The 25,192-nt window shown below is 36.1% G+C and overlaps 1 protein-coding gene across 4 annotated transcripts in view; it reads right to left on the bottom strand.

The window, feature by feature from the left end:
* Positions 1-25,192, bottom strand: part of arhgef15b (Rho guanine nucleotide exchange factor 15b) — a 125,021-nt gene that overhangs the window by 48,128 nt on the left and 51,701 nt on the right. For all 4 annotated transcript variants that reach the window (XM_039747012.1, XM_039747008.1, XM_039747011.1 and 1 more), the window contains 5 exons: positions 23,349-24,287; positions 19,512-19,572; positions 17,088-17,143; positions 15,864-16,105; positions 12,818-12,978 (listed from right to left, as the gene is read on the bottom strand). In XM_039747012.1, coding sequence (XP_039602946.1) covers positions 12,818-12,978; positions 15,864-16,105; positions 17,088-17,143; positions 19,512-19,572; positions 23,349-24,287 — 1,459 coding nt within the window. The remainder of the gene's footprint in view (positions 1-12,817; positions 12,979-15,863; positions 16,106-17,087; positions 17,144-19,511; positions 19,573-23,348; positions 24,288-25,192) is intronic.

Genomic DNA, 25,192 nt, shown 5'->3' with positions numbered 1-25,192 from the left:
TCAGACTGGGCAAAGGCAGAACTGTAACAACAGACAGCTTCTTCACAGCGCTTTCGCTAGCTAATGCACTGCTGCAACGCAACTCTTCTTGGCACCATAAATTAAAATGGGACTTTCACCTGCAGCTATAGTCACTTTAGTATGCACACAATTCGCCACGCTAGTGTTTAGATCTGGCAGTATTTTGCTGATGGGTGTATGCACCCAAAAAGAATATGCCTTCGATTTCAGTCTGTAACAGCCAGTGTAAAGTGTTGCTATCTGTTAAAGACATCTTTGAAGGAATATAAGCAGACACACAAACTCCGATGAATCATGTCTTCTGGGTATCTTGTTGTCACTTGAATTTTTTATTATTCATTTTTTTTTGTTGAATAAATAAAATACAATTTATTTTTTGTATAGCCCAAAATCACACAAGAAGTGCCGCAATGGGCTTTAACAGGCCCTGCTTCTTGACAGCCCCCCAGCCTTCACTCTCTAAGACAACAAGGAAAACTCCCCAAAAAAAACCCGGTAGGGAAAAAATGGAAGAAACCTTGGGAAAGACAATTCAAAGAGAGACCCCTTTCCAGGTAGGTTGGGCATGCAGTGGGTGTCAAAAAGAAGGGGGTCAATATAATACAGTACAATACACAGAACAGAACAAATCCTCAATGCAGTATAAAAATTACAATTTTAGAAGTACGGAGTAGAATTTAACAGTAGATGATATCATATAATATGATTTGAATTTGTTTGTGTGAATAAAGGCACACTTGTTTCTTTATACCTTTGTGAAAGTGTTTATTTTATATTCCAATAACCAATTTAATGAGATCAAATCTGTCTCTGCGTCGCGCGCACACATACATACAAGAAAACATCACTATTTGAAAACGCTATGCCACTTGAACATGAGTTGTTATTTGAACAATTTTTTTTTTTCGATCTTGCCTGTACTCCATGGCATAGACCTTTTCTTGTATGAATGTGTGTGTGCGAGAGAGCCTTGGCTTGAGCTGGGAGAAGTTTTTGCCTGAGTTAAGCTCTGTCAAGTCGGGGGATGGTACAGCAGGCTGCTTCCTGCTTGCGCTAATCTACACATTTACAAAACAAAAGACGCTGATGGAGAGGTGTGAAGGGATTTAAAGTAGGCCAGGATTACAACTTTTTCGTAGGTTTCAGGCATTCTAGTTTTAAGAAAAGGAGGAGTAAAGTTTCTTTTCAGATAACACCCTACTTAGTGTTGAAGTGGTCATGTTGGAAATCTGTTCAACATCTATGATTGATGGCTCTTACCTCAATTTATCATGGTACAGTACCTACGTTTTTGTTCTGGAAAGATTTAAAATTATTGTCACGTTAATGCACATTATAACAACAGCTCAGTGATATGAATTACTATACACATGAGTTGTCATTTAGCTTGTTTGGCTGCATTTCCCTACTTGATCACTTGTGTCAGAATATTTCATTATGCATATTATAAAATATCCAAAATACTTCTGGTCCCAGACATTTCAGATTAGGTATACTCAGCCTGTACTTAAATGGTTGCAGTGGTTTACTGCTACAAACATCCATGGACGCTCTCACATATTAGGACAATTAGTTATTAGTCTTCAGGATGCAGGAGACAGGGTAACTGGGGAAACCCACTAAATGCACCAATTTACCATCATTTACTTTATGTTATTACTAAGTGTATGGGAGAAATTGGGGCTCTTTAAGAGAGGAGATCACTTAATGTATGGCAGTAGTATAGACCTTTAAAAGGTCTTCATAGGTTTAACATACAAGTTACTTTTAACTTGCAAGTGCTTTACTTGTAATCATATGATGATTCAATGTAAAATAGTCTCTAGCATGGACATTAGAACAACTTTTGACAAGAAAAGGCCATTCTCCTACACAATAGTATTTCTAAAGAGACTTTGTTATCAGTAACTTTAATCAAAGGATTGGAAGGCTAATGCTGGGGACTCATGAATGTTCACTGGGTTGCAATAAAAAGCTTAAATTCTCGTATGAATAAAAATAATATGAAATTAACAATAATAACAAAAATAATAATACTACTAATGATGCCAAAATAGTATGCAATCTCAAAATGAGTCCTTTGTATGGTAAATCTTAAAGCATGGTGAAAGACACAATCCAGCGTCACAGTCGGGACAATAATAACGTGTTTCTTTTTGAATTTTCTTTCCAAACTTATCAGTTTTTGAACACCACACTGCACAGGTACGAGTTGGATTCTGTTTTTTTTTTTCTGTTGGAGGTATATAATACATAAAATATCTACCAATAAGGCACTCTGGCTTGATCTGCAATGTGCTGGGTTGACCGAAGCTCTTTAGTGGTAGTGTGGCAATAATTTGTTCTACAAGCTGGCATGTAAAGTTTGCATGAGATACAGTTTTTCCAGCTTTTTTTTTTGTATAACACGAATGCATTCCAAATGCACTGTTCCACAAGATGACGAAATATCTTTTTGTAGTATTTATTTTGTTGCCTCTGCATAACGGGATAGAAAGTCAATTCTTGATTCGCACAATCTATGCCCATTGTGCCATTGTAGTCAACCACAGCACAAGGCTTCATAATCTGCTTGTTGCCTTTTGCTTGTACAGTGACTGTAGTTGCATTAAGTAGAGTGCTAATATGACAAACATCTTTCTTGCCTTTCCATTTCAAGCTACTAGTGCACCTCTGTGTAATTTAGCTCTTCCAAAGTCTTTAGGCATGCCACAATGGTTGGGATGCACTGTTTCATATGCGTCAGTCTTTCTTTTCAGAAAGATGTCAAATAACTCTGGCAAAGTATAAAAATTGTACATGGTTACACAGTAACATTGATCCATCACAGCATCTATCAAAATCAGCACCAACAACGTAGCAATGCTGTACTGATTATATTTCTGATCAAACATTGTCCCTTTCTCTGTATACAGAACCAAATTCCAAATGTATCCCTTTTTAGATTCACAAAGCTCGTACAACTTTATGCCAATTCTTGCACTTTTTAACGCAATGTACTGTAGACATGAAAGTCTGCCCTTATAAGCCATGAGACTTTCATCGATGCTGACATCTCAATACGAAATGTAAACATTCGAAAATTTTGCTGCAATGGCCTGGTATATCTCCCAAATTTTCTTTAGTTTGGGTGCTGGATGGTTATTCTCATCAAAGTCTTCATTGTTAGTAAAGTGAAAATATTTTATAATCAGTGAAAAACTACACTCAGAAATAATTTCTCCAAAGAACAGTGTTACCAAAATTTTGTTCTTGGAACAGTACCATTGCTGCTCAGGTTTTACTTGCAAAATCAAAAAGTCTAAAAAGGCCCAAATATTATCAGCAGTTACCAGTTCCCATCTTTTTGAATAGGAAAACTGCTTAGGTTTTTGGTTATTTGTTCAACACTGTTTAGTATAATGATTAATCGAGACAAAAATTCTGTCAATTCACAGGAATAACTTCAAGTAAGTAAGTGGATCTTGGCTGTCAAAATCCACTTTAATTCCTGGCTACCCCATAAAATCAAAACAAGGTAGCGCTGGTTTATTTGAAGCAGGGTCAACAGACATCCAAACGCAAGTCACTTTTAGATTCATCAGAATCACTTTCAGGCTCACTGTCCGTTTCAGTTTCACCACCTAGGGATAGATTCACATCCTCATCACTACTGATGAAAAGCTCTTCAAAATCACTGCTTGTATCACTAGCAAGAGTGTGCAACACCTGGGCTGCTGAAAAACATTTCTTATGAGACGTCATTATTACAGAGGTTGGGGTTAGTGATCATACTTACAGGTGAGAGAAGAAGACATACTGACGCCTTTGCCCATGTGATGCTCAGACGTAACACTTACGCAAGACCCACCTATAACGTTGCCTGAGTAATGCTCAGGACTTACGCTGACAAGACTTTTATAGCCCAAGTGATTTTCGGTTCCAACGCTTACTAAAACGCATTTGTACAGTTGCCCGAGTGACAATTAGGACTAACACTTTTACCATGGCTTTCACAGCCAAGTAATGCTCGAGGATACAAAAAAAGCTATTAAATTTAAACATTATACAGGATTTTTGTGGTGATATTATTTATCTGATTGTGCTACTAAAAGTTAAACAAAAATGCAAAAATGTACAGTCAGTAAACAGGGCAGTTATGAATTTCCAAACAGACTGGGAGATAAAACACAATTCTAAAGCCAGGAATGAGCCGATATCCAGATAAAAAAAATATTAATAATAAAGTAAAACTGTCTACTTACTGCTTGTCTATCTTTACAAGCAGATTTGGATGAAGATTTGCATTCAGAAAAGAATGTGGTCAAAGTGATGAAGGAAAAAAAAAAAAACTTCCAGCACATACACAATCACACAATCAGTACCAGTAATTACTGTAGAAACACAAAAATCTTTTAGCAATTATCTAATACATTTGTGTCACTACAATGGACCATTTTTAGCAAAAGTTCAACTCATTTATGTGTCTAATTTACACATACCTTTGAGGGACTACAGATACACTTACCTTTATAGAAAAATACTGAGTAAAACTGTAATTCCCAATGCCATTATCTTAAAAAAAATGTGAAGGCCATTGTTTTATCATTCCCGCTCTCTTATGTCATTCAATTATATGACCAGTTTAAACAAATGATACATAATTTGTTCCTGATTTAATGTTTGCTCTTACTTGTGGATTCTCTTTTTATTTCTTGTGAACTACAAACACCTGGAAGACTGATTGCCTAGTATCACTTTCCCAGTCAAATTAGATCTTAGCAGTGCGGATTAAAAAAAAAAAAACAAAACAAAATCACTTATGTATTATGTGATTTGTCCCTTATTGGTTTCTTCTAACTATTGCTCCCCTTATCATATCCATATAATGCACTTAATTAGAATTTTCCACTTATCTAAGAGCTCTGTATATACTCACAACAATAATTACCAAGTCAATATTTCATTTCTCCACACAACAAAAGGCTCATATAAAAATGAAAAAACAAAATAAGAACCACTGATGTTCACAGTTTTGAATGCCACCTTATCTGTATCCATAATTGAGTGTGCAGTTAGCAATCGTTTTAAGAATATGTACAGCCAAGGGATTTAAAATAATGCAAAGCAGAACATATTTGCGTGGGCTTAATTTTATATAATATAAATAATTCTGTATATTTATACTATAACAAACCACACTATCTCAAGATGCTTTATAAAGAAGAATCAAAATAAAATAAGCTAAAATGCAATAAAAAAAAATCACTGAACAGATTATAAAGGTAATTCATCACATTTAGAAAGACATGATGAATGAGATTCTTTTTAATTAGGTTTATGATGAAATAAGTCAGTAATGCAGAATGACAGATACATTCACCAATAACCATGAACGTAAGCTTAAAATGCTAAACTGTGAGGTTTTCACTCTAAGTGAGCATTTCAGTTGGCAACCAATTCACTGACTTATTAAATACAGTCAGACATGTTTCTATGCCAAGGTGTGAATGGATTGCCGTTTTAAGGTCTGGGTGGAGGAGAGGAAATATATGTTGCAGATAAGAAGTCCAAGAAGTTGCATTTACAATCTTGTTTTTCAGTATGGGACTAAATTTCACAATTATTCCATTTAACTGATACATTCTTACATATTCTTATGTGCCAGCATCACAGCTTTCTTCCATCCACCTATAGCATCACTGGAAAGATCGCCAGCTTTCCAAAGACTACACACCCACCAGTTTAAATCAGAAAGGCATCTATAGCACAGCTCACTCATATATAGGTTATATCTAGACTTGAAACCTATTGTTTTGTGTTCTCTAAAGGTGCACTTTTGTGAGATGTGTCCAGTAATATGTACGGCTTTCCTTTTTCTTTCTTACAAAAATAACATTTGCAGAAGTAAAGCTAAATTAATGTAAAAGATATGTGCAATAGGAGCCTGTGTTACATATGTAAAAGGCATTAGGCAACCCAAAAACTGGACTGACTCAGTGAGTTCAGATATTGAGGCTACATCTGATTCAGGGTCATTCTTTCCAGGTTCCACTTTTGATTCTGTGTGGAAAAAATCTCCTGCACCAATTCAGTCCCATAGTGACTAAGTCAGAAATTAATTAAAAAAACATAAGGACTTCTGCATCAAGGTCACCAATTCACACTATTATAATGCTTATAAATGCTGATAAGTATAATGCTCATCTTCAGTGACTGCACAGTGCACACAAAATGATGAACCAGAGATTCAGACAAATGTGTATTTGCAGAAAACTTGCTAAGGTTTTGCTTCCTAGAACATTTTGTGAAAATATGGTGTTTTGCAATTAGTGAAATTTACAAAACTGACACAGGAGGAAAGGTGTTTAGTTCCTGTCTGGGATTATTCCCAGGTTCCCATGCAAGCCAGGATGATGCCCAAAGCACCTCCCAGAAGTCAGTCAGTGAAAGTGAGGTAAATATCATCACTCTCTATGTTGTCGTACCTTGCATAACTGAATAACCTTTATGGCACAATAACAATTCAATACATTTATAGTCATTACAGTATTTGGACTTAATAATCTTCATGTGGGAAAAGGGTGACTTGCATAAATAAATAGAGCTGAATAATGCACTCAAGGAGGTAGCACATTTCCTCATGTTTGGGTACTTTTCCTCTGTGAATAAGTTCCAAAACTGTCCAAGAGCCCCAGACTTCAGCTGAATGTCATCCTGTAGTTTCAAAATCTCATCCTCCACTGTAGAGGAATTTTAGGTGAAACAGTGTTGCAATTTTTGATGCGGGTGAATCACCCTCAACATCTTCCCTAAATGGATAGCACTTAAATGTAGCAATTGGTTCAAGTAAAGCTGAGTCTTGAAACCGTCTGTCAAAGTTTGACAAACAATTTTCAATCTGCTCTGTGTAGCATATGCTGTCAAGTTGTACACACACCTTCCATTGCGTCTCCAGCTCTGACGCGATGTTTTGAATGTTCCCCAAATCAAGGCGCTGCAGCTTTGAAGACAGATGTTGCATTTTCCGTTTGAAAGGATTAACTGAGCTAATCATATTGAGCATGGAGTTCTCTTTTCCTTGCAGCTGTAAATTAAGCACATTCAACATGTTGGTCAGATCGGGAAAAAAATGCCAAGTCCATTGACCGTTATGAAGTTGCTTGTATTCTGCATGTTTAATGACAAGGAGAATCTCCTTTTTCTCCTGCCAAGAGTCTTAAAATCTCAGCAGGAATTTCCCCCTAGCCATCTGTCTCAAAGAAGGCCTCTTTTATCATCTCTCCACCTTGGAAGGACTTCTTATGCTTAATGATCGAGTGACTCACCCGGAACGATGCTTCGGTGTGTCTGCCTTTGCTTTTGAATTCAGCTGAGTGAAAAATGACGGCTGTCCGATTAACTGAAATTTTAGTTCCTCTCCTTTCTCTTTCTCAGATAACTTTTCGGAAGGAAGTCAGTTTCGTAGTTTTTATGAACAGTTCGAAAGTACCTTTCCACATTTTCCTTCTTTGGAATAGCAATGATAGATTGACAGATCAGACAAACGCACTTCGATTGTGACATTGTGTGAAAAAAAAATCCTTTTCCAATTCCAAATCCAGCCCACACCCTCCCCAAACAATTTTTTTTTTTAAATCCCTTCTTTAGTCGATATAAATTGGAAGGCTAACTAGATCACAGCCAGAGTTTTGCAGTAGCTTGTGTGTTTGATCGTGTGTGCGGGATGACCAGTGTGTTAGAAGAAAAAAGATCTCAGACTGGCCGCCCTGTATGTCAATCAAGTGACAAATGCCATAGGGAGGATATATGATAGATTAACGTTTAACAAAAATTTTTTTGAATGCAACACGATCTACCTGCACTACCTTTCTGATCATGATCGACGTCTTGGGCACCCCTGCTCTAGATTATATTCTAGTCTTATAGTATTTGTACTGTATTGTCAATAGATATTTCCACTCTATTCCTTCTACATCACAACTTGAGGTCTTGTTTTGTTCTGGAAGTGCTGTGTCTCTAGGCGTGTCAAAGGACTGAGACTTTGTGAAGTGTGGTCTAGCCTCACTTAGGGAGGCAAAATGGGGGGCAGAGGGTCTGGGAGAGGAGAGAAAGAGAGCAAGCTATTTCTTATCTATCCTTTTCATCCCCACAATTGTAAATGCCAACACAACAATAGGCTTCATAGCTATAACTCATGGCAATATTCGAAATTATGCTTAAACCTATCATATGCAATAACGTACAACCTTAATTTAAGATTATAAAATGACAACAAAACTTCAGAAGCAATGTCTCTATGACAAAACAGTGAACTTTGTGAGCTGGAATGTCAAAGGTCTTAATCACAAATAAAAGAAGAAGAAAGTATTCACTCACCTAACAGGTCTAAATGCCAAGATAGAATTTTTACAAGACACTAACTTAATCAGCAAGGATCAGTTATGGCTGTAAAGAAACTGGACTGGCCAAATATTCCATTCCAGCTATACTAAGAAAACTAGACAAGTGGGAATCTTAATTCATAGAACTATTTCATTTCTAGTATCAGATGTAATATCTGATCCTGAAGGGTGATATATGATGGGTAATTTATTTAATTGTAAAGTGATTTTGATAAATATCTACACACCCAACGTGGATGATAGAGACTTTATACAAAATGTAATTGCATCGATTCCTAACTTGAGCACTCACAAAATTATAATGGCCAGAGACTTTAATTGTATTTTAAATCTAGACCTGGATAGGTCCTCAGCTACAGGGGCGACAATATCTAACACTGCAAAAATAATAACATAGTTTTAAATTGATCATAACTTATCAGACACATGGAGATTTCTAAACCCATACTTAAGAGCATATTCCTTCTTCTCACCGGTACATTATTGTTACTCAAGAATTGATTATTTCTTTATAGATAAAAATTATTGCCAATGATTCAATCTTGCAAATTCAATGCTATTGTTATGTCTGACAATGGCCCTCTGATCGTGGAGCTCATGTCACTATGCCCCACATTCTCATCTTGCAGCTGGCTTCTTAACCCCCTGTTATTAGCAAACGAGAACTATACAGGCTTTATATCCAAGCAAATTGCATTTTTTTTTTTTTTTTGGGACAAATGCATCATCAGAGATTTCTGCCTCAATACTCCGGGAAACTCTTAAGTAATTTTTAAGAGGACAGATTATTTCTCCCACAAAAATAAATTAGAAACCAAGAAGGCCTCAAGAGTTAATCAGTGAAATTACCAGAATAGATCAAGAACATGCCAGTTCTCCAAATGAGACACTTTTTAGGAAAAGATAGGCTTTACAACCAGAACTCAACCTTTTGACAAAAAAGAATCAGAACAACTAATTTTTGAATCACAACATCATTACTATGAACACAGAGAGAAGGCTAATAAGATCTTAGCTCAACAAATCCACAAACAGGAAGCTCACAAAACAATATCAGTAATCATCAACACAGATGGAGATAGAATCATTGGCCATAAAAATATAACCTATACATTTAGAGACTACTATAAATCCTTACATTCTATTCAAATTAAAGAATGCAAGACACAATCTAATGTGTTTTTTGATACATTACAGATAGCACAGCTAGGTAATCTGACACTATAATTCTGACAGATAATTATACTATAATTCTATCAGAATTACTAGATACTATAAACTCACTTCAGAATGGGAAAGCACCAGGACCTGATGGCTACCCTGCTGAACTTTATAAAAAAAATTCAATCAAGTTAGCTCCCCTTTTATTAGCAACTTTCACAGAAGCCAGAGACAATAAAATTCTACCTCTAACCTTTTGCCATGAATTAATTAGCGTTTTTCCTACGGAAAAATAAGGACTTATTACATTGTGCATCATACAGACCAATCTCACTTCTGAATAATGATGTTAATATACTCACCAAAGTCCTAGCTAGAAAGATTAAGAAAGTGCTCCCTTCAGTAATATCACAAGACCAAATCAGATTTATTAAAGGTAAACATCTGGCTTCCAATCTTTGACACCTATTGTACTCATCCATAAAGTCCAACACACCAGAGATCTTATTATTTTTGGATGCAGAAAAAGCATTTGATATGGTTGAATGGGATTACCTATTCACCACTTTGCACAGATTTGGGGTTGGCATTAATTCGCAGATGATTATGCATCTATGGGGTGTGTTGATAAAGGGGATATGAGAGTACAGGAGTCAGGTGTAGAACTTTGTTTCTTGGTGGAAAGAGGATTGTCTGCATCTTAAAATCAGCAAAACCAAGGAACTGGTTATTGAGTTTCACTGAACCAAACAGCCACTACGTCTGGTCACTATTCAAGAAGCGGATGTAGAGGTGGCCCACTCATACAAGTACTTGGGGGTCGACATTAATGTCAAGTTAGACTGGTCTTGGAACACAGAGGGACTATACAAGAAAGGAGACTGCATTCCTTTAATGTGGGAAGTGACATCCTTCACATGTTCTACAACTCAGTGATGGTCAGTAAAACTTTCTACACTGTGGAATGCTGAGCTGGTAATATCACTTTTATTCAACAAGCTAATTAAAAGAGCAAGCTCCGTTATAGGATGTACTCTGAACCCCCTGAAGGTAGCAGTGAAGGACAAAATTAAAATAAAATGGAGTGCCATTATGAATAACACTGCACATACTCTGGTTGACAAATTAAGTACATTTAGCTAGAAGTATTATTCAGTAGAAATGTGAAAAGAAACTCTATTGGGGTTCCTTCAAACCAACAGCAATACATCTGTGAAAGCCAAGTCAGGACTTTTCTCTTTACTTTTCTTGTTTTATAGCTGTTCTGGTGTGTGTTCAGACCAAAGTGTATGTGTATATTTATCTATTAATGTATTTATTTTTTTAAAGACCTTATGTAAAGAGCCAAATTTCTCCCTGTGGACAAAAAATAAACAAAGTTCTATATTTAAGGGAACCTTAGTAACATATACGGAAATTAGTACAGTGTTAAATTTCATAAATAAGAATTCTGAATTTACATGCAAAATTCCTATCTTTTTTATCACTGATGGTATTAATTTTGGACCAGTAAACTAAACAAAATAAAAAGATTCGAAAAACCAGCTACAACATTTAGTGTCTTGGATTTAAATTATATAATCCTTTATTGCACAGACAGGACCGGTACAGCAGATAATGATGCTTATTGACATAAACCTACAAGCATCCATGCATACTCTCCACTGAACTAAATACAAATTTAGGACAATTGATATTTGTGTTATTTTCAAAGCTTGTACAAGATACTAAAGCACTTAATAAAAATACCATGAACAAAACCCCACCTATATGAGCCAAGGTGGACAAACATTTAAATAGCTATCTTGGTAGGAAGTTATTCTGTGGCCACTTTAAAATAACTTGTCAACCAAACACAAAGTACCAACTTATTATGGCTCTTACACATTAAAAGAAATGGCAATGAGTTAATTATCGACTTGGCCCACTGGTGACAAATTCTGTTTCAAACATTGCAAGTTCAAAACAGCATGATGGCAGTTGTTTTGAGAGTAAACAACAGTGTGCAACACTTAGATGAACAAAAACAGTTGTCTGATACACAGACCTCAAAAAGTACTTTATGCTAGAAGTAAGAGGGTTGCACTTATAAAATTCAACTTAATATGTAGGTTTAGCCAATATCACCAATACAAAACTGATCAAATAAAATAAATACATGTAACAATGATACATATTCTGGGGATTTTAATATCTAATCTTACAAAATGTCTGCTTTAAAATTATATTTACATTATAGTTCATTTGAAACATAGAATGCAACTATTAAACTGATATTTTCTGACTAAGGGCTCAATACAGAGTTATGATTCTTGATCATTTTACCTAAGGGTATTGTTATGTACACATTGAAATTTAAATCTTTTGAGCAGTGATTGTGGGAGGTTTGGGAGGAGGAGAGGTGCTTAAGTCTGTCTAGGGTTGGGTCCTATTTTTCAACTTTGTTGCTATATTAGGCTTTAGCCCCTATTACTCTGAACTAAATTAAAAAGACTGGATAATTATTAGAGGAATGAATGGATTTTTAATAACTGTAGCAGTTTTTGGTATTGCAGTTAAGACTCTATCCTTCTCAGCATAGTTTTTGTGACCAGGGACAAACTCAGTGCAAGACCTTTATAGTATGTTGTGGTAATTATAATTTATTTTGCTGTGACCCACTGAATAGCACACCTGACTTACCACAATAGACTCTGAAACTAATAAAGCAAAAAATATTTCACTATTTTAAGTAGCTGCATAGGTCTTATAAAAATAGCACATTGTCATATTAGACATTTTTATTATATAGTAATTACCATGGTCAAGGCTGCCATTTTCAAAGTTGACCACATTCCGAGAAAGGGACTGCTAAAATTAGCACCCCATTGGGAATGTCTTCTGCACTTTTTAAGAGCTAGCTCTGATACTTAACATGAACAGCATCAATAAACCAATTCCTAAAAACAATTAATTAGCCATATATTAAGCTATTACAAAAACTCCTACTTCATCTGGGTATGTGATTGTATCTATTGTACACTTTAACATTCAGAAGACTCCAGGCTTTAACTTGACACTGTATGATTAGCACACTGCTTCAGAACAAATCAAGCAGAAAGAATATGGCCACCTAAAATTATATTAATTACTTATATTCAAATGTCAAGTCTGTTTAAGTACTAGCACACTGTGTTAGACCTGAACTCCAACAATCTTTCAGTACTTTTACTTTAGCAGTGTAAATGATGATGTGGTGAAAGGGAACTGACCTCTCACTGACTTCTCTCACACGTGTAATGTTGGAGAACAAGATCTTCTTCTCACGTATGATGATGGTTTCTGCCAGCTCTCTCGATTCCATGAAGTTCTCAATGAGGACATTGAGGGAGCGTAGGTATGATGCCTCAGATGTAAGGACCTCAAACATACTCTGTGTTGGGCAAAAAACAGGAATGGTTTAGCATTGCCTAAGAAGCCATTATAATCTTGTTTTGTGCTGTTAGTATTAGAACATTGAACTATTTAAAGATACACACATTTGGTACAATTTGAAAAAATAATAATAAAATTGATATGTGTTTGTCTAAATTATTCTGAATATTAATTAAATTCCTTATAGCAGTTTAGAGTATCCAGACTGTAAGGTACAGCTGAAGCACAAAACGTAAAAAAACGCACGGAAAACCATTAGAATCTGTCACAATACTGGATCAAACATATTTTAACTATTTATAAATACATTATTTATTCTTATATGAATAATTCACCTTTTCAATCAAAATCTCTACTTCTGTGGCAGTTATCATCATTACTGTGTCCCTGTTTACTATAGTGCTGCAAGGGTCAAAGACTATTTTGCACTAGTACTGGTTAAATGTGCATTTCTCTGGCACACCCATGCTGGCATTAAGGCAGTGCTCAAATGCAGATCATGTTAAACAGCTTGCACAACTTACAAAACAGTGTAAAAAGAGGGACAAAACTTTACCTTTTGAAATAACGCATTTTAAAGGAAATTTTAAAACAGCAGTAACTATAGAAAGGATGCAAGCAGTATCTGCTCAAAAAATAATGCAGTATTTATAACTAATATTGTAAGTGAATTTTATTATAAAGTATAAAAATCCATACTCACTAATTCCCAGAAACAATATAAGAAAAAAATAAATGAAAAACAAGACCAACGCAAGAAATGTTCTGTTCTTGATTGAATATATGTACCAATTAATCAATAGCTACCTTTAGCAGCCATTAGTTACTGAAGTATAAATGTGAACTATATATACAGTATACTGTATATACAGTGCATCCGGAAAGTATTCACAGCGCATCACTTTTTCCACATTTTGTTATGTTACAGCCTTATTCCAAAATGGATTAAATTCATTTTTTTCCTCAGAATTCTACACACAACACCCCATAATGACGTGAAAAAAGTTTACTTGAGATTTTTGCAAATTTATTAAAAATAAAAAAAAGCACATGTACATAAGTATTCACAGTCTTTGCCATGAAGCTCAAAATTGAGCTCAGGTGCATCCTGTTTCCCCTGATCATCCTTGAGATGTTTCTGCAGCTTAATTGGAGTCCACCTGTGATAAATTCAGTTGATTGGACATGATTTGGAAAGGCACACACCTGTCTATATAAAAGTTCCCACAGTTGACAGTTCATGTCAGAGCACAAACCAAGCATGAAGTCAAAGGAATTGTCTATAGACCTCTGGGACAGGATTGTCTTGAGGCACAAATCTGGGGAAGGTTACAGAAAAATTTCTGCTGCTTTGAATGTCCCAATTAGCACAGTGGCCTCCATCATTCTTTAAGTGGAAGAAGTTTGAAACCGCCAGGACTCTTCCTAGAGCTGGCCGGCCATCTAAACTGAGCGAACGGGGGAGAAGGGCCTTAGTCAGGGAGGTGACCAAGAACCCGATGGTCACTCTGTCAGTGCTCCAGAGGTCCTCTGTGGAGAGAGGAGAACATTTCCAGAAGGACAACCATCTCTGCAGCAATCCACCAATCAGGCCTGTATGGTAGAGTGGCCAGACGGAAGCCACTCCTTAGTAAAAGGCACATGGCAGCCTGCCTGGAGTTTGCCAAAAGGCACCTGAAGGACTCTGAGACCATGAGAAACAAAACTCTCTGGTCTGATGAAACAAAGATTGAACTCTTTGTTGTGAATGCCAGGCATTACGTTTAAAGGAAACCAGGCACCGCTCATCACCAGGCCAATACCCTCTCTACAGTGAAGCATGGTGGTGGCAGCATCATGCTGTGGGGATGTTTTTCAGCAGCAGGAACTGGGAGACTAGTCAGGATAAAGGGAAAGATGACTGCAGCAATGTACAGAGACATCCTGGATGAAAACCTGCTCTAGAGCGCTCTTGACCTCAGACTGGGGCGACGGTTCATCTTTCAGCAGGACAACAACCCTAAGCACACAGCCAAGATATCAAAGGAGTGGCTTCAGGACAACTCTGTGAATGTCATTGAGTGGCCCAGCCAGAGCCCAGACTTGAATCTGATTGAACATCTCTGGAGAAATCTTAAAATGGCTGTGCACCAACGCTTCCCATTCAAACCTGATGGAGCTTGAGAGGTGCTGCAAAGAGGAATGGGCGAAACTGGCCAAGGAAAGGTGTGCCAAGCTTGTGGCATCATATTCAAAAGACTTGAGGCTGTAATTGCTGCCAAAGTTGCATCGACAAAGTATTGAGCAAAGGCTATGAATACTTATGTACACGTGATTTCTCAGTTTTTTTATTTTTAATAAATTTGCAAAAACCTCAAGTAAACTTTTTTCACGTTGTCATTATGGTGTGTTGTGTGTAGAATTCGGAAAAAAATGAATTTAATCAATTTTGGAATAAGGCTGTGACATAACAAAATGTGGAAAAAGTGATGCGCTGTGAATACTTTCCGGATGCACTGTATCTGTAAGTTCAAGACAGAAAAAACACTGGGTTATTTACACCAGCGTAGCAAATGTGAAAACAATTTTAATGACTCAGCTTACAAAAAACTTCTCAGAATAGAGGTTCCTTAAATTTTACCCTATTTGTTTTACTCAAATTGAACAAAGGCTTTCTAATTACTGTTTGAAACACTTTAATGGTTAAAACACAGGCACACCCATAGTCTCAGTTTTTGTAGGAAACAGCAAAGAATTCTGCTCCACCCCACCATGACCCAATCACTTTTTCTATTGAAATTGAAACATGGATTTTCCTTCCTTCCTCAATGTCTCACCCACTTGTTTCCTGTCATTTTTTCCCACTAACATTACTGCCCACCTCACTTCATTTGGCTCACTTACCTCCTGAAGAGTACATTCTGCAGGGCTTAGTTCTGCCAGAATACCGCTTTCTCGCACAGAAGGCAGCTCCTGCCACAACAGACTCTGTGGGGGACCAGTCTTGCTCTTGTTTTTGTGAGTGCCTGCTGCATATGTGGAATCTGATATAAAGTCTATGCTGGTTTTGCTGATGTTCCTTGAAACTGATTGACGCTTGATCTCTTTTGAGATTACAAACTCCCGGTATGTCTGATAGAGGGGTTCTGCATGACAAAGTTAGGTTATATAGTATAGTTAGTACAATCAGAACAATTATCAAGGGCATCAGTTTACTGCCCTTGCAAGAAAATAAGATAAGGATATTGATGTATACAGCTTCAATTAAATTTATATTGCAATGAAGCCTGCATTAATTCTGAACTTACAAAATGCCTGTTTTCACTGTAAATTTCATATCTATATATATAATTCACTAAGGCAAGACAACCATGGAAAGCACGCCGGAAGGGGCGTGGACTCACTGAGCTGCCGACAAGTAAGACACCTATGGCGCACGCAGAAGAAGACACGCCCACCAACTCCTGGCACCTCTGAGCCATGTTGACTGTTCATAGAGGCATGTTTCTCACTGAGGTGAATCGCCATATGCAGCATGTTAAACAGTTTGCGAGGGGTATCCCATGGGATCCTCAAAACAATCCTTTACAACTGAGGTTAAAACACAATGAAGTAAGCAGTCTTTTAAAAAACGAGTTTTCGGTTATGACGCACGACCGCATGCACCATAGCAAACTGTTTTACTGTGCTGGTTCGTACATTGTTATAATGTTGCTTTTCTTGCTGATTTATTACATTACCGATTTTTCAAATGTTAATTTTCTCAGAAGATAATTTAATACTTTTTAAATTATAGGTCTGTGTAATCTGATACTGGAAGGACATCCAAAAATCAATAAAAGAAGGCACAGCAGCAGCACTCATTATGTTGAATCTCAAAAGAAAACTTATAACATAATTAACAAAGTAGTAGCTTATAAACATCAACTGCCAACAATCATGTAGATAAATTAGTTTTTATAAAGTATATAAGGAACACATTTTAAACACTAAAAAAATAAATTAATAGATAAGGCTAATTAATGAACAATAAAAGGCAAATAAAAGTCTTTCTAATCCAGATTATTACATCAGAAAGAAAAAAAAATCTAATCATTCTGTGAACCCAACCCCAAGGTATTCACTTACCATCCTGTAGTTTTGATTCCCAGTCTATAGAAATATGCCTCACTGTGTCCTGGAGTCTGAAAAAATATATATTTTGTATTAAAATTAAAAACAAGATGAGACCATTTAATCAGTTTTGATTATCTGGATCTGTATACCAAAGCCGTTTTACTCCTACTTTTACTTAAATTATAAACTCAATATTTTTCAAGTCAAAGTTATTTCCTCGCAAACATAGTATACATGCATTTGCCACATAAACCTGTGCATTCAAATTCAGATTTTCTAAAAAAACATTACAATTTACATAATTAATCCTGGCATTTCAGAATGAACCCTATTAGGCACAGGGCTCCAAAAGAATATAAACTAAAGGAATATGTCCACTTTGAGATTCGATTAAAAAAAAAAATCACTTCCATGTTTCCAGGGCATTATTTGTGACAACAAAAGAGATCTAAAAACAGTAATTTTATCCCATATCCCTACTACATTTTTTCCTTTAGGTAAGGATACATTTTCTTTTCGCTTGTGTGAGTTCTCACATTATGAAGAAGTTAATCAAAATAAAACCAGCCATGTGACACAAGCACTTTACTGTGATTTTGTCACTGAAGAGGAAACCGCACCCTGGCGGGGTAAAAGGTTACCATGGAAGAAGACAAGTGCTGAGGTAGTGTACATAGCTGGTCTTCCCTTAAAATGGCAGAATCTCAAATACTGTTCTTTTTTTGTTAAAAAATGACATGTATAAGTTATTTTACAATATGTGAGTAATTGCAAGACGCAGATCGTTATTAGATAACTGTCTTGGCTTGACTAAACTGAATCCAGGCCTGCAGGGTTATTAGGCATGAGGAAAAAAGCAAAAGCGGATTAAGAGTAGACATGACAGAAGTGCTTACAGTTATTAAATGAATTAGTATAGCTAGACACCAGACGGTTTTGCATAAAGTTTGAACAATTGTTACAAAGTACTTTTAACAAAAAGAACTGCATAGGAATAAATCAACAATTACAGTGGTATAATAATTCTGTGTGAATTTCTAAATTTCAGCTTGACAATATTTTGTGTTCATAACATCAATAGGGATTGACAAAATATGTGAAAAAGAATGATATGTCCTCATGAAAATCTTTTGTTTTTGTTATGGCTTGTATAACTGGCCATGACGATGACCCATGATACTTTCAAGCTAAGCTAACTTTCCCACAGAGTTTATAAAACACACCACACTTCTGAATAAATTAGCAATATCAAGTGTCCAAAATACTTCTAACTACAAAATACATGATTATAAAACATTAAAGGCAATTTCTATTAGCATTCAATACTGGTTAATCAGATGAGAATAACACAGTATTTTGTTACATTTTACAAATTCATTGATTAATAGTAGTAGTAGTACCATGACATGTACATGGTAGAGTAAAAGTCTAACTTGCATTCCACATAATGTGAATCTTGTCAAATAACCCACGTTTTTGGAGGCGAGTGTGGTGTTATCTAATGTAGATCCAAAGTAACAGAAGATATATTACTGTTATAGGATGAGGGTAATATACAATCAGTTACATATAATGCACAAAACTGAAGTTATAAAACACAGTGTACAGATGTCAAACAGAAGAAACAATGCCATCAAAAATAAACACATTGTGAACAAAGAAATGAAACAAATTAAGAAGTAGAACAAAAAATAGAAGCTATGAAGCACTTAAAAGTACAGTTCAGGAATAAAATCAGTATGTGTTTTAAATATCCCTATAAACAGTATATAGTTCTCATCTGAGAACTAAACGATGACCAAAATTGGAGCTGCCAGAACTAAGAAAACATAAGAAAACACACAAATCCAGAGAATGTTAAAATGTTTAAAAAAGTTCAATGCACCTAGGAAAAAAGTAACAGTAAAAGACAAACAATGAAGTACAAAACAGATATTCTAAGTTACATTGGCTATAGGTATTGGAAAATACATGTTATTTAACCAGCAATATTAAGCTCCAGAGAACTCCTCATTTGATCGCTTGTTTTATAGCAAATGATACTATATACTAAAAACTAAACTAAAAATAAAAACAAATTTCATTATCATTTACTCCAGACTGAACGCTTAAAATAAACATTTTTGAAAGGCCATATGGTTATTCATTTAGAAACAGTTTAATCTCCCAGGGAATGGAGGAGTGTAAGTGTGCCTGCAGTCTTTACTGCCTTTCATAATGAGTACACTTTTAAAGTGCTTTATACATATATTTTATTTTTAAAAGAAAGACCCGGTGACTTGTTCATGGCTATATGATGGTTCAGTGTTAAAAACTAAACCAAGTACCAATCATGTAGCCATCAAGCTATTCTGCCTATAGCCCATTTAGACACTGTTAAAATTACTCACAGCTGCTAATGACTGCTTATCTAAAACACTTCTTAATTTGTCTCACCTTATCTCCTGTACTTCATTTTCAAGGCAATCCCAGTCACTTCCAATCTCCTCTTCCTCATCTGAAACTCAAAATAACAACATAAAGAATCCTACTCAAAGACTTTTTTTGTTGAGCAGAATTAGAGTAATTTAAAGTAATTGTTGCAAATTGCTAATTACTTTTTTACTTTATAACAGGAATACTTACTCATTACTCCTAGAAAAAAGTAACCACATTATGAATTACTCTACTTTTATATTGCCCATCAAACTCAAATACTGTATGTAACAAATGAAAAGTACAAGGATGAAACACATGTCCTTTCAGCATTTTAAAAAGGAAGAAATAACCAATAACAGTGAACATCAATTCTGCACTTGAACAATTAAACAGCATGTCTTACATTAGTACTGTGCCAATTCAAACATGAAGCAGCAAGTAGAGTCTTGCAGTTCTCAAAAATAATTCTTAACAGAAAATAAATCTAATAATTAAAAATAAAATTGACTTAACTATTCCAACACCTGCAAACAAAGTAGGCAAATGTTAAAAGTGTTGCCAATGTATCAGGTAGTAGGCAAGAGACTTGATTCAGTTGGACTTGGATATCTGCATGGTTTATTGTATACCCAAATTAATACATGCATGTCTCTTTGGTTTCTCCTCCAAGTGCTCTTTACACTATAAAAGTAGACACTCCTTAAAGTAAAATTGAATTCTCTCCACTAGCCATATTCTTTCAATGTGTCAGAAAACTGAAAAGTAATTATCTTTCAGATTAAAACATAAAATATTTATTCCTTAATAAAGTGAAATTTGAGCTAAATATAATCTTAAACTAAAATGAACTACTCAAGTAATGTAGTAAAATAACACAAATCTTTGGTACTGATCTGACAGCATTTCAAAATTCATTAACTGTACTTGTGTGAAAATAATGCATAGACAAACTCACCTCCTCAAATTTTATTTTGTGATAGAATGCCTACCTTTCAAGAAATTTATAACATTTACATATTGTTGGCTTAAAATGTATGTTTAACTCAAGTAACAAAAGTACAGTTAGTAATTGTAATGTTATTACAATAATTTAAACTGTAAAAACAGAACTTCATTACTAGGAAATCTAATTAGATTAGAGTTACATGTTACTTGGTACTGCATGATTCCCAGCACTGGTGCCGAGGATGTACAATATCACTTTGTCATTCCTATTAATTGTCAAAATGTAATGAATATATACTAGCCAGATCAAAATGAAACTACTTCATTAAGTTTCACTAGCCAAGTTTGATAGTGCCCAATTTTACAAAAAACAGCCAGTAACTTGTAAAGACACCTAGATGTACAGTGGATTCAGAGCATATTAAAATTCCTGTACTTTCTGAATGCTTCACTGTATTGTAGAGTTCTTTTTAAATGGATACATTAGCTATGTTACCCATCAATCTACACTCAATCACCCATAATGACAAAGTGAAACATGTTTTCAGAAAGGTCTGCAAATTTATTAAAATTAAAATATAGCGCCTTCAATGCCATCCAACCTTGGCTCTTTAGTGACAAGCTGACACAGACAGAAGTAGATTCATACCTGGTGGCATGGATCATGGACTATCTTACAGACAGACCTCAGTATGTGCGACTCGGGAACTGCAGGTCTGACATTGTGGTCAGCAACACAGGAGCACCGCGGGGGACTGTGCTTTCTCCGGTCCTGTTCAACCTATATACATCGGACTTCCAATACAACTCGGAGTCCTGCCACGTGCAAAAGTTCGCTGACGACACTGCTATCGTTGGCTGCATCAGGAGTGGGCAGGAGGAGGAGTATAATTAACTAATCAAGGACTTTGTTAAATGGTGCGACTCAAACCACCTACACCTGAACATCAGCAAAACCAAGGAGCTGGTGGTGGATTTTTGGAGGCCCAGGCCCTTCCCGGATCCCGTGATTATCAGAGGTGACTGTGTGCAGACCTATAAATACCTGGGAGTGCAGCTGAATGATAAATTGGACTGGACTGCCAATACTGATGCTCTGTGCAAGAGAGGACAGAGCCCACTATACTTCCTTAGAAGGCTGGCATCCTTCAACATCTGCAATGAGGTTAAACATTAACACTATACAAGAGTATAGACTGTTACACCTGCCTCGCACTCACCACCTTGCATTTTTTTAACTTGCACTGCATTTTTATCACTCTTTAATTAATATTGTTTTTTATCAGTATGCTGCTGCTGGAGTATGTGAATTTCCCCTTGGGGATTAATAAAGTATCTATCTAAAAGTCAAAAACTGAATATGCAGATCCTTAATTCAGTACTTTGTAGAAGTAACTGGCAGCAATTACAGCTTCAAGTCTTCTTGGGTAAGCCTCTATAAGATTTGTACACCTGGATTTGGGCAATCTATTCCATTCTTCCTGGCAGATCCCATCCAATCTAACACAGCCTGTGGAGAACCATCTGTAAACTGCTATCTTCAGGTCTCATGTTCTGAGGGATTTAAGTCTGGGCTTTGGCTGGGCCACTGAATGACTGTCAGAGACTTGTCCCAAAGCCACTCCAGCATTGTCTTGGCTGTATGCTTTGGGTCATTGCCCTGCTAAAAGAGGAGTATGAGATTTTACGTGCTCTGGATCAGGTTTTCTTCAAGGGCCTCTCCGTATTTGGCTGCATTCACCCTTCCCTCAATTCTAACCAGTCTTCCTATCCCTTCCACTGAGAAGCACACCCACAGCATGTTACTGCCACCACCACGGTTCACCACTAGGATGACCTCAGAATCCTTTAAATGGCATCTGGTAATCTCCAAGTGGGAGTTAGCCAGTATAACAAACACCTGACTGACAACAGGTTTTCCCATCTCAGCTCTGTTATGGTGACCACTGGGTTCTTGGTCACCTCCGTAACCAAGGTCCCTCTTGCCCCATTACTCAGTTTGGCCAAATAGCAAACTCTAGGAAAAGTCCTGGTGGTTCCAAACTTCCATTTCACAATTATTGAATACACTGTGCTCCTGCCAACACTCAAAGCTTTAGAAATACTTTTATATACTTGACCTGATCTATATGTTGTTGTAACATGCAGTGTGAATCATGGAACATTATACATAAAGGAGTGTGCCTTTCTAAATGATGTTCAATCAATTCAATTTGCCACAGATGTACTCCAAAAAAGTTCTAGACACATATGAAGTGTAATTAAAGCAAACCGGATTCACCTGGCCACAATTCAGAGTGGCACGGCAAAGGGTCTGGATATTAAAGACTTCAGTTGTTGACTGTTTAATAGATAAATTGACAAATTTTGTACATACAGTAGTTACAAGAAACCTATAATAATCATGTTAAAATACATACTGTAACTAAAAAAGTTTGTGTTATTCAAATCACATTACTGTATGTACTATTTGCATTTCACCGCTATTTCACTGTACTCTGTACATGTGACAATATTGCACCATTACTACTGCCTATTTATTTCCGTAGCCAGCAGTTGGGGCTCATTCTCTTCAGTAACAATATAGGTACTATTTAAAAAATACTATATTTCTGCATTATGTTCTTGGCCAATATTATATATAGCAATGCCACCACAGTCTTTTTTTTTACCAACTTCCAATAGATATTAAAATAGAGCCTCTGGCTAGACTATGTTTTTTGCCATTCAGATAAGTTTATTTTACAGCTTCATCTTAAATGTGCTTTATGTAGTTTATCTGCTTCTAAAAGTGCAATTTTCATTTTTAGAATCAATAAAGTTTATATTAATCTGTTAAGTTATGGGTTACACACTGTTTTAAATGGATTTTTTTCAAGATCATTTAGTTTTAACACATCAGCTACTAACCTTTGTAATATTGCATTTGTTTCTTGTCCTTATTTTGTTTAGGCGGTAAAGGCTTGGGAGGTAAGGTATTGGGTATGTTTCCATCAGCAACAATATTGAGTATAGGTGTGTCTTCCATAGAGCTCTCTCTTGGTACTACCTGTTTAACATTAGAAGCTGAAGCAGTTCTGGGTGGCTTTTTGGGAAGCCTTGGGGGCACAGCCGGTGGCACGTCTTCTTCCTTGTCCTTTTCAATTGATAGAGAAGCCTGAGAAGGTAATTTGCTCCTTCGAACAGGTTTACGGATCCTGACTGCAGATACAGGCTGATGCTCCACTGATCCTCTTGCAACTGATACTGACCCAGAAGAGTCGCTCTCTGTTCCACTTGAAGGTAAAATAATTGAACATTCATATACAGAATCCCCATCTAATGATTTTTCATGTGCTGCTGGTTCCCCAATATCCTGACTCTCCGAACTGCCTTCTATCTGCACCGGTGCCTCCTCCTCACTGTTCATTTTGTAGCTTGTAAGGACAATATCTGTTTTTGAACAGTCGCTGAAGTTCCCAAGAATTCCAGAAGACTGGGAACTGAGGGAGTTGTAGCCTTCTCCACCTGAACTATCTGAAATCGAAGGATCCTCTTCCTCTGGAGGACTGTTGACCATAAACATTTGCTTGATTTTTCCTTTCACCTGTCCAACTGTTTCATCCTCCTTTGTTGATGCATCTGACAAAGCAGAATCTTCCAAGTCTTCTTCCTGTCCATTCTCCTCAAAGAGTTTCTGCTCTGCCTGAGCTAATGGTACCCATACTAGTACCATTCCTGGATGTTCCTGGTGGCAAAGGCACCCGCAGTCTCCTCTGCAGTTTGTGATATATGGGAGAGCTGTCAAACTCAGTTCCTCCACACCACTGTTAGACTGAGGCCTTGAATCCACTTCCTTGCCATCAGGATCTTAAAATAAAGAAACATTGTAAATATAAAAAAGCAATTCTAGATATTATGATATTTAATTTCAAAGTAACCAAACTTTAGTGATAATCTGTTAGTATTTGTGTGTTTAGGTGTTAAAGATAGGATAAATATGGAACAAACATACGAATATGGACAATATTCATCATAACACCCAGTTATCCACTATATGAAATGAGACTTATTTTTAAATGACATAATAGATTAATATACAATAGTATCCAAGGAACAATCTTGAATATAATGTAGCTTATGGATATAAGAAATAGAGGAAAAAAAGAAACAAAAAATTCAATTAAAACATACTAGAAAACAGAATGTACCCTTTCACATAGGAATCTCTATAATATGTGTTATACAACTAAAATACTAGTTCTGAGTGTCTAAGTAAAAAAAAAAAAAAGACTTCCCTTAAAACTTTGGAATACTAAACCCCTAATCAGTTCTCCCTTTCTAACAAGCTATTAACACAAAGGAGCAATCTACCCACAGACTTTTAATAATCCATGTGCATAAATATTAGTATCTTCAAATTTAGCATTTATATCAGTTACTGTTCAGGAAACTGAAATCTTCTCAATACTTTGAGGATGCTGCAGTGCAGGATGTTCTCCTGTTTACACAACATTAAATTTTTAGATGTTCTATTTTAGGACTGTTTAATTTGGGTGATGGGGAAACACATAGCATGCTAGAAGGCATCCAGGAAGTTCTTCCTGTTTTGATGACGGAGACTGGATGGGACCCATTTCCTTGGTCAACAATACTCTTCCAACCTGTTCCATAAACCTGAAGAACTCAACAAAAAGTGGTAAAAAATAGCTGAGTGTCATCCACATAGTTAAAATCAAAAGATAAAACAATATACAGTACTTATTCCAAAATAA

Source organism: Polypterus senegalus, chromosome 3 (genome assembly GCF_016835505.1).
Source record: "Polypterus senegalus isolate Bchr_013 chromosome 3, ASM1683550v1, whole genome shotgun sequence".
Classification (NCBI taxonomy): Eukaryota; Metazoa; Chordata; class Cladistia; order Polypteriformes; family Polypteridae; genus Polypterus; species Polypterus senegalus.
The sequence above is the reverse complement of the archived record's forward strand: the minus strand, read 5'-3'. Positions and strand labels throughout refer to the sequence as shown.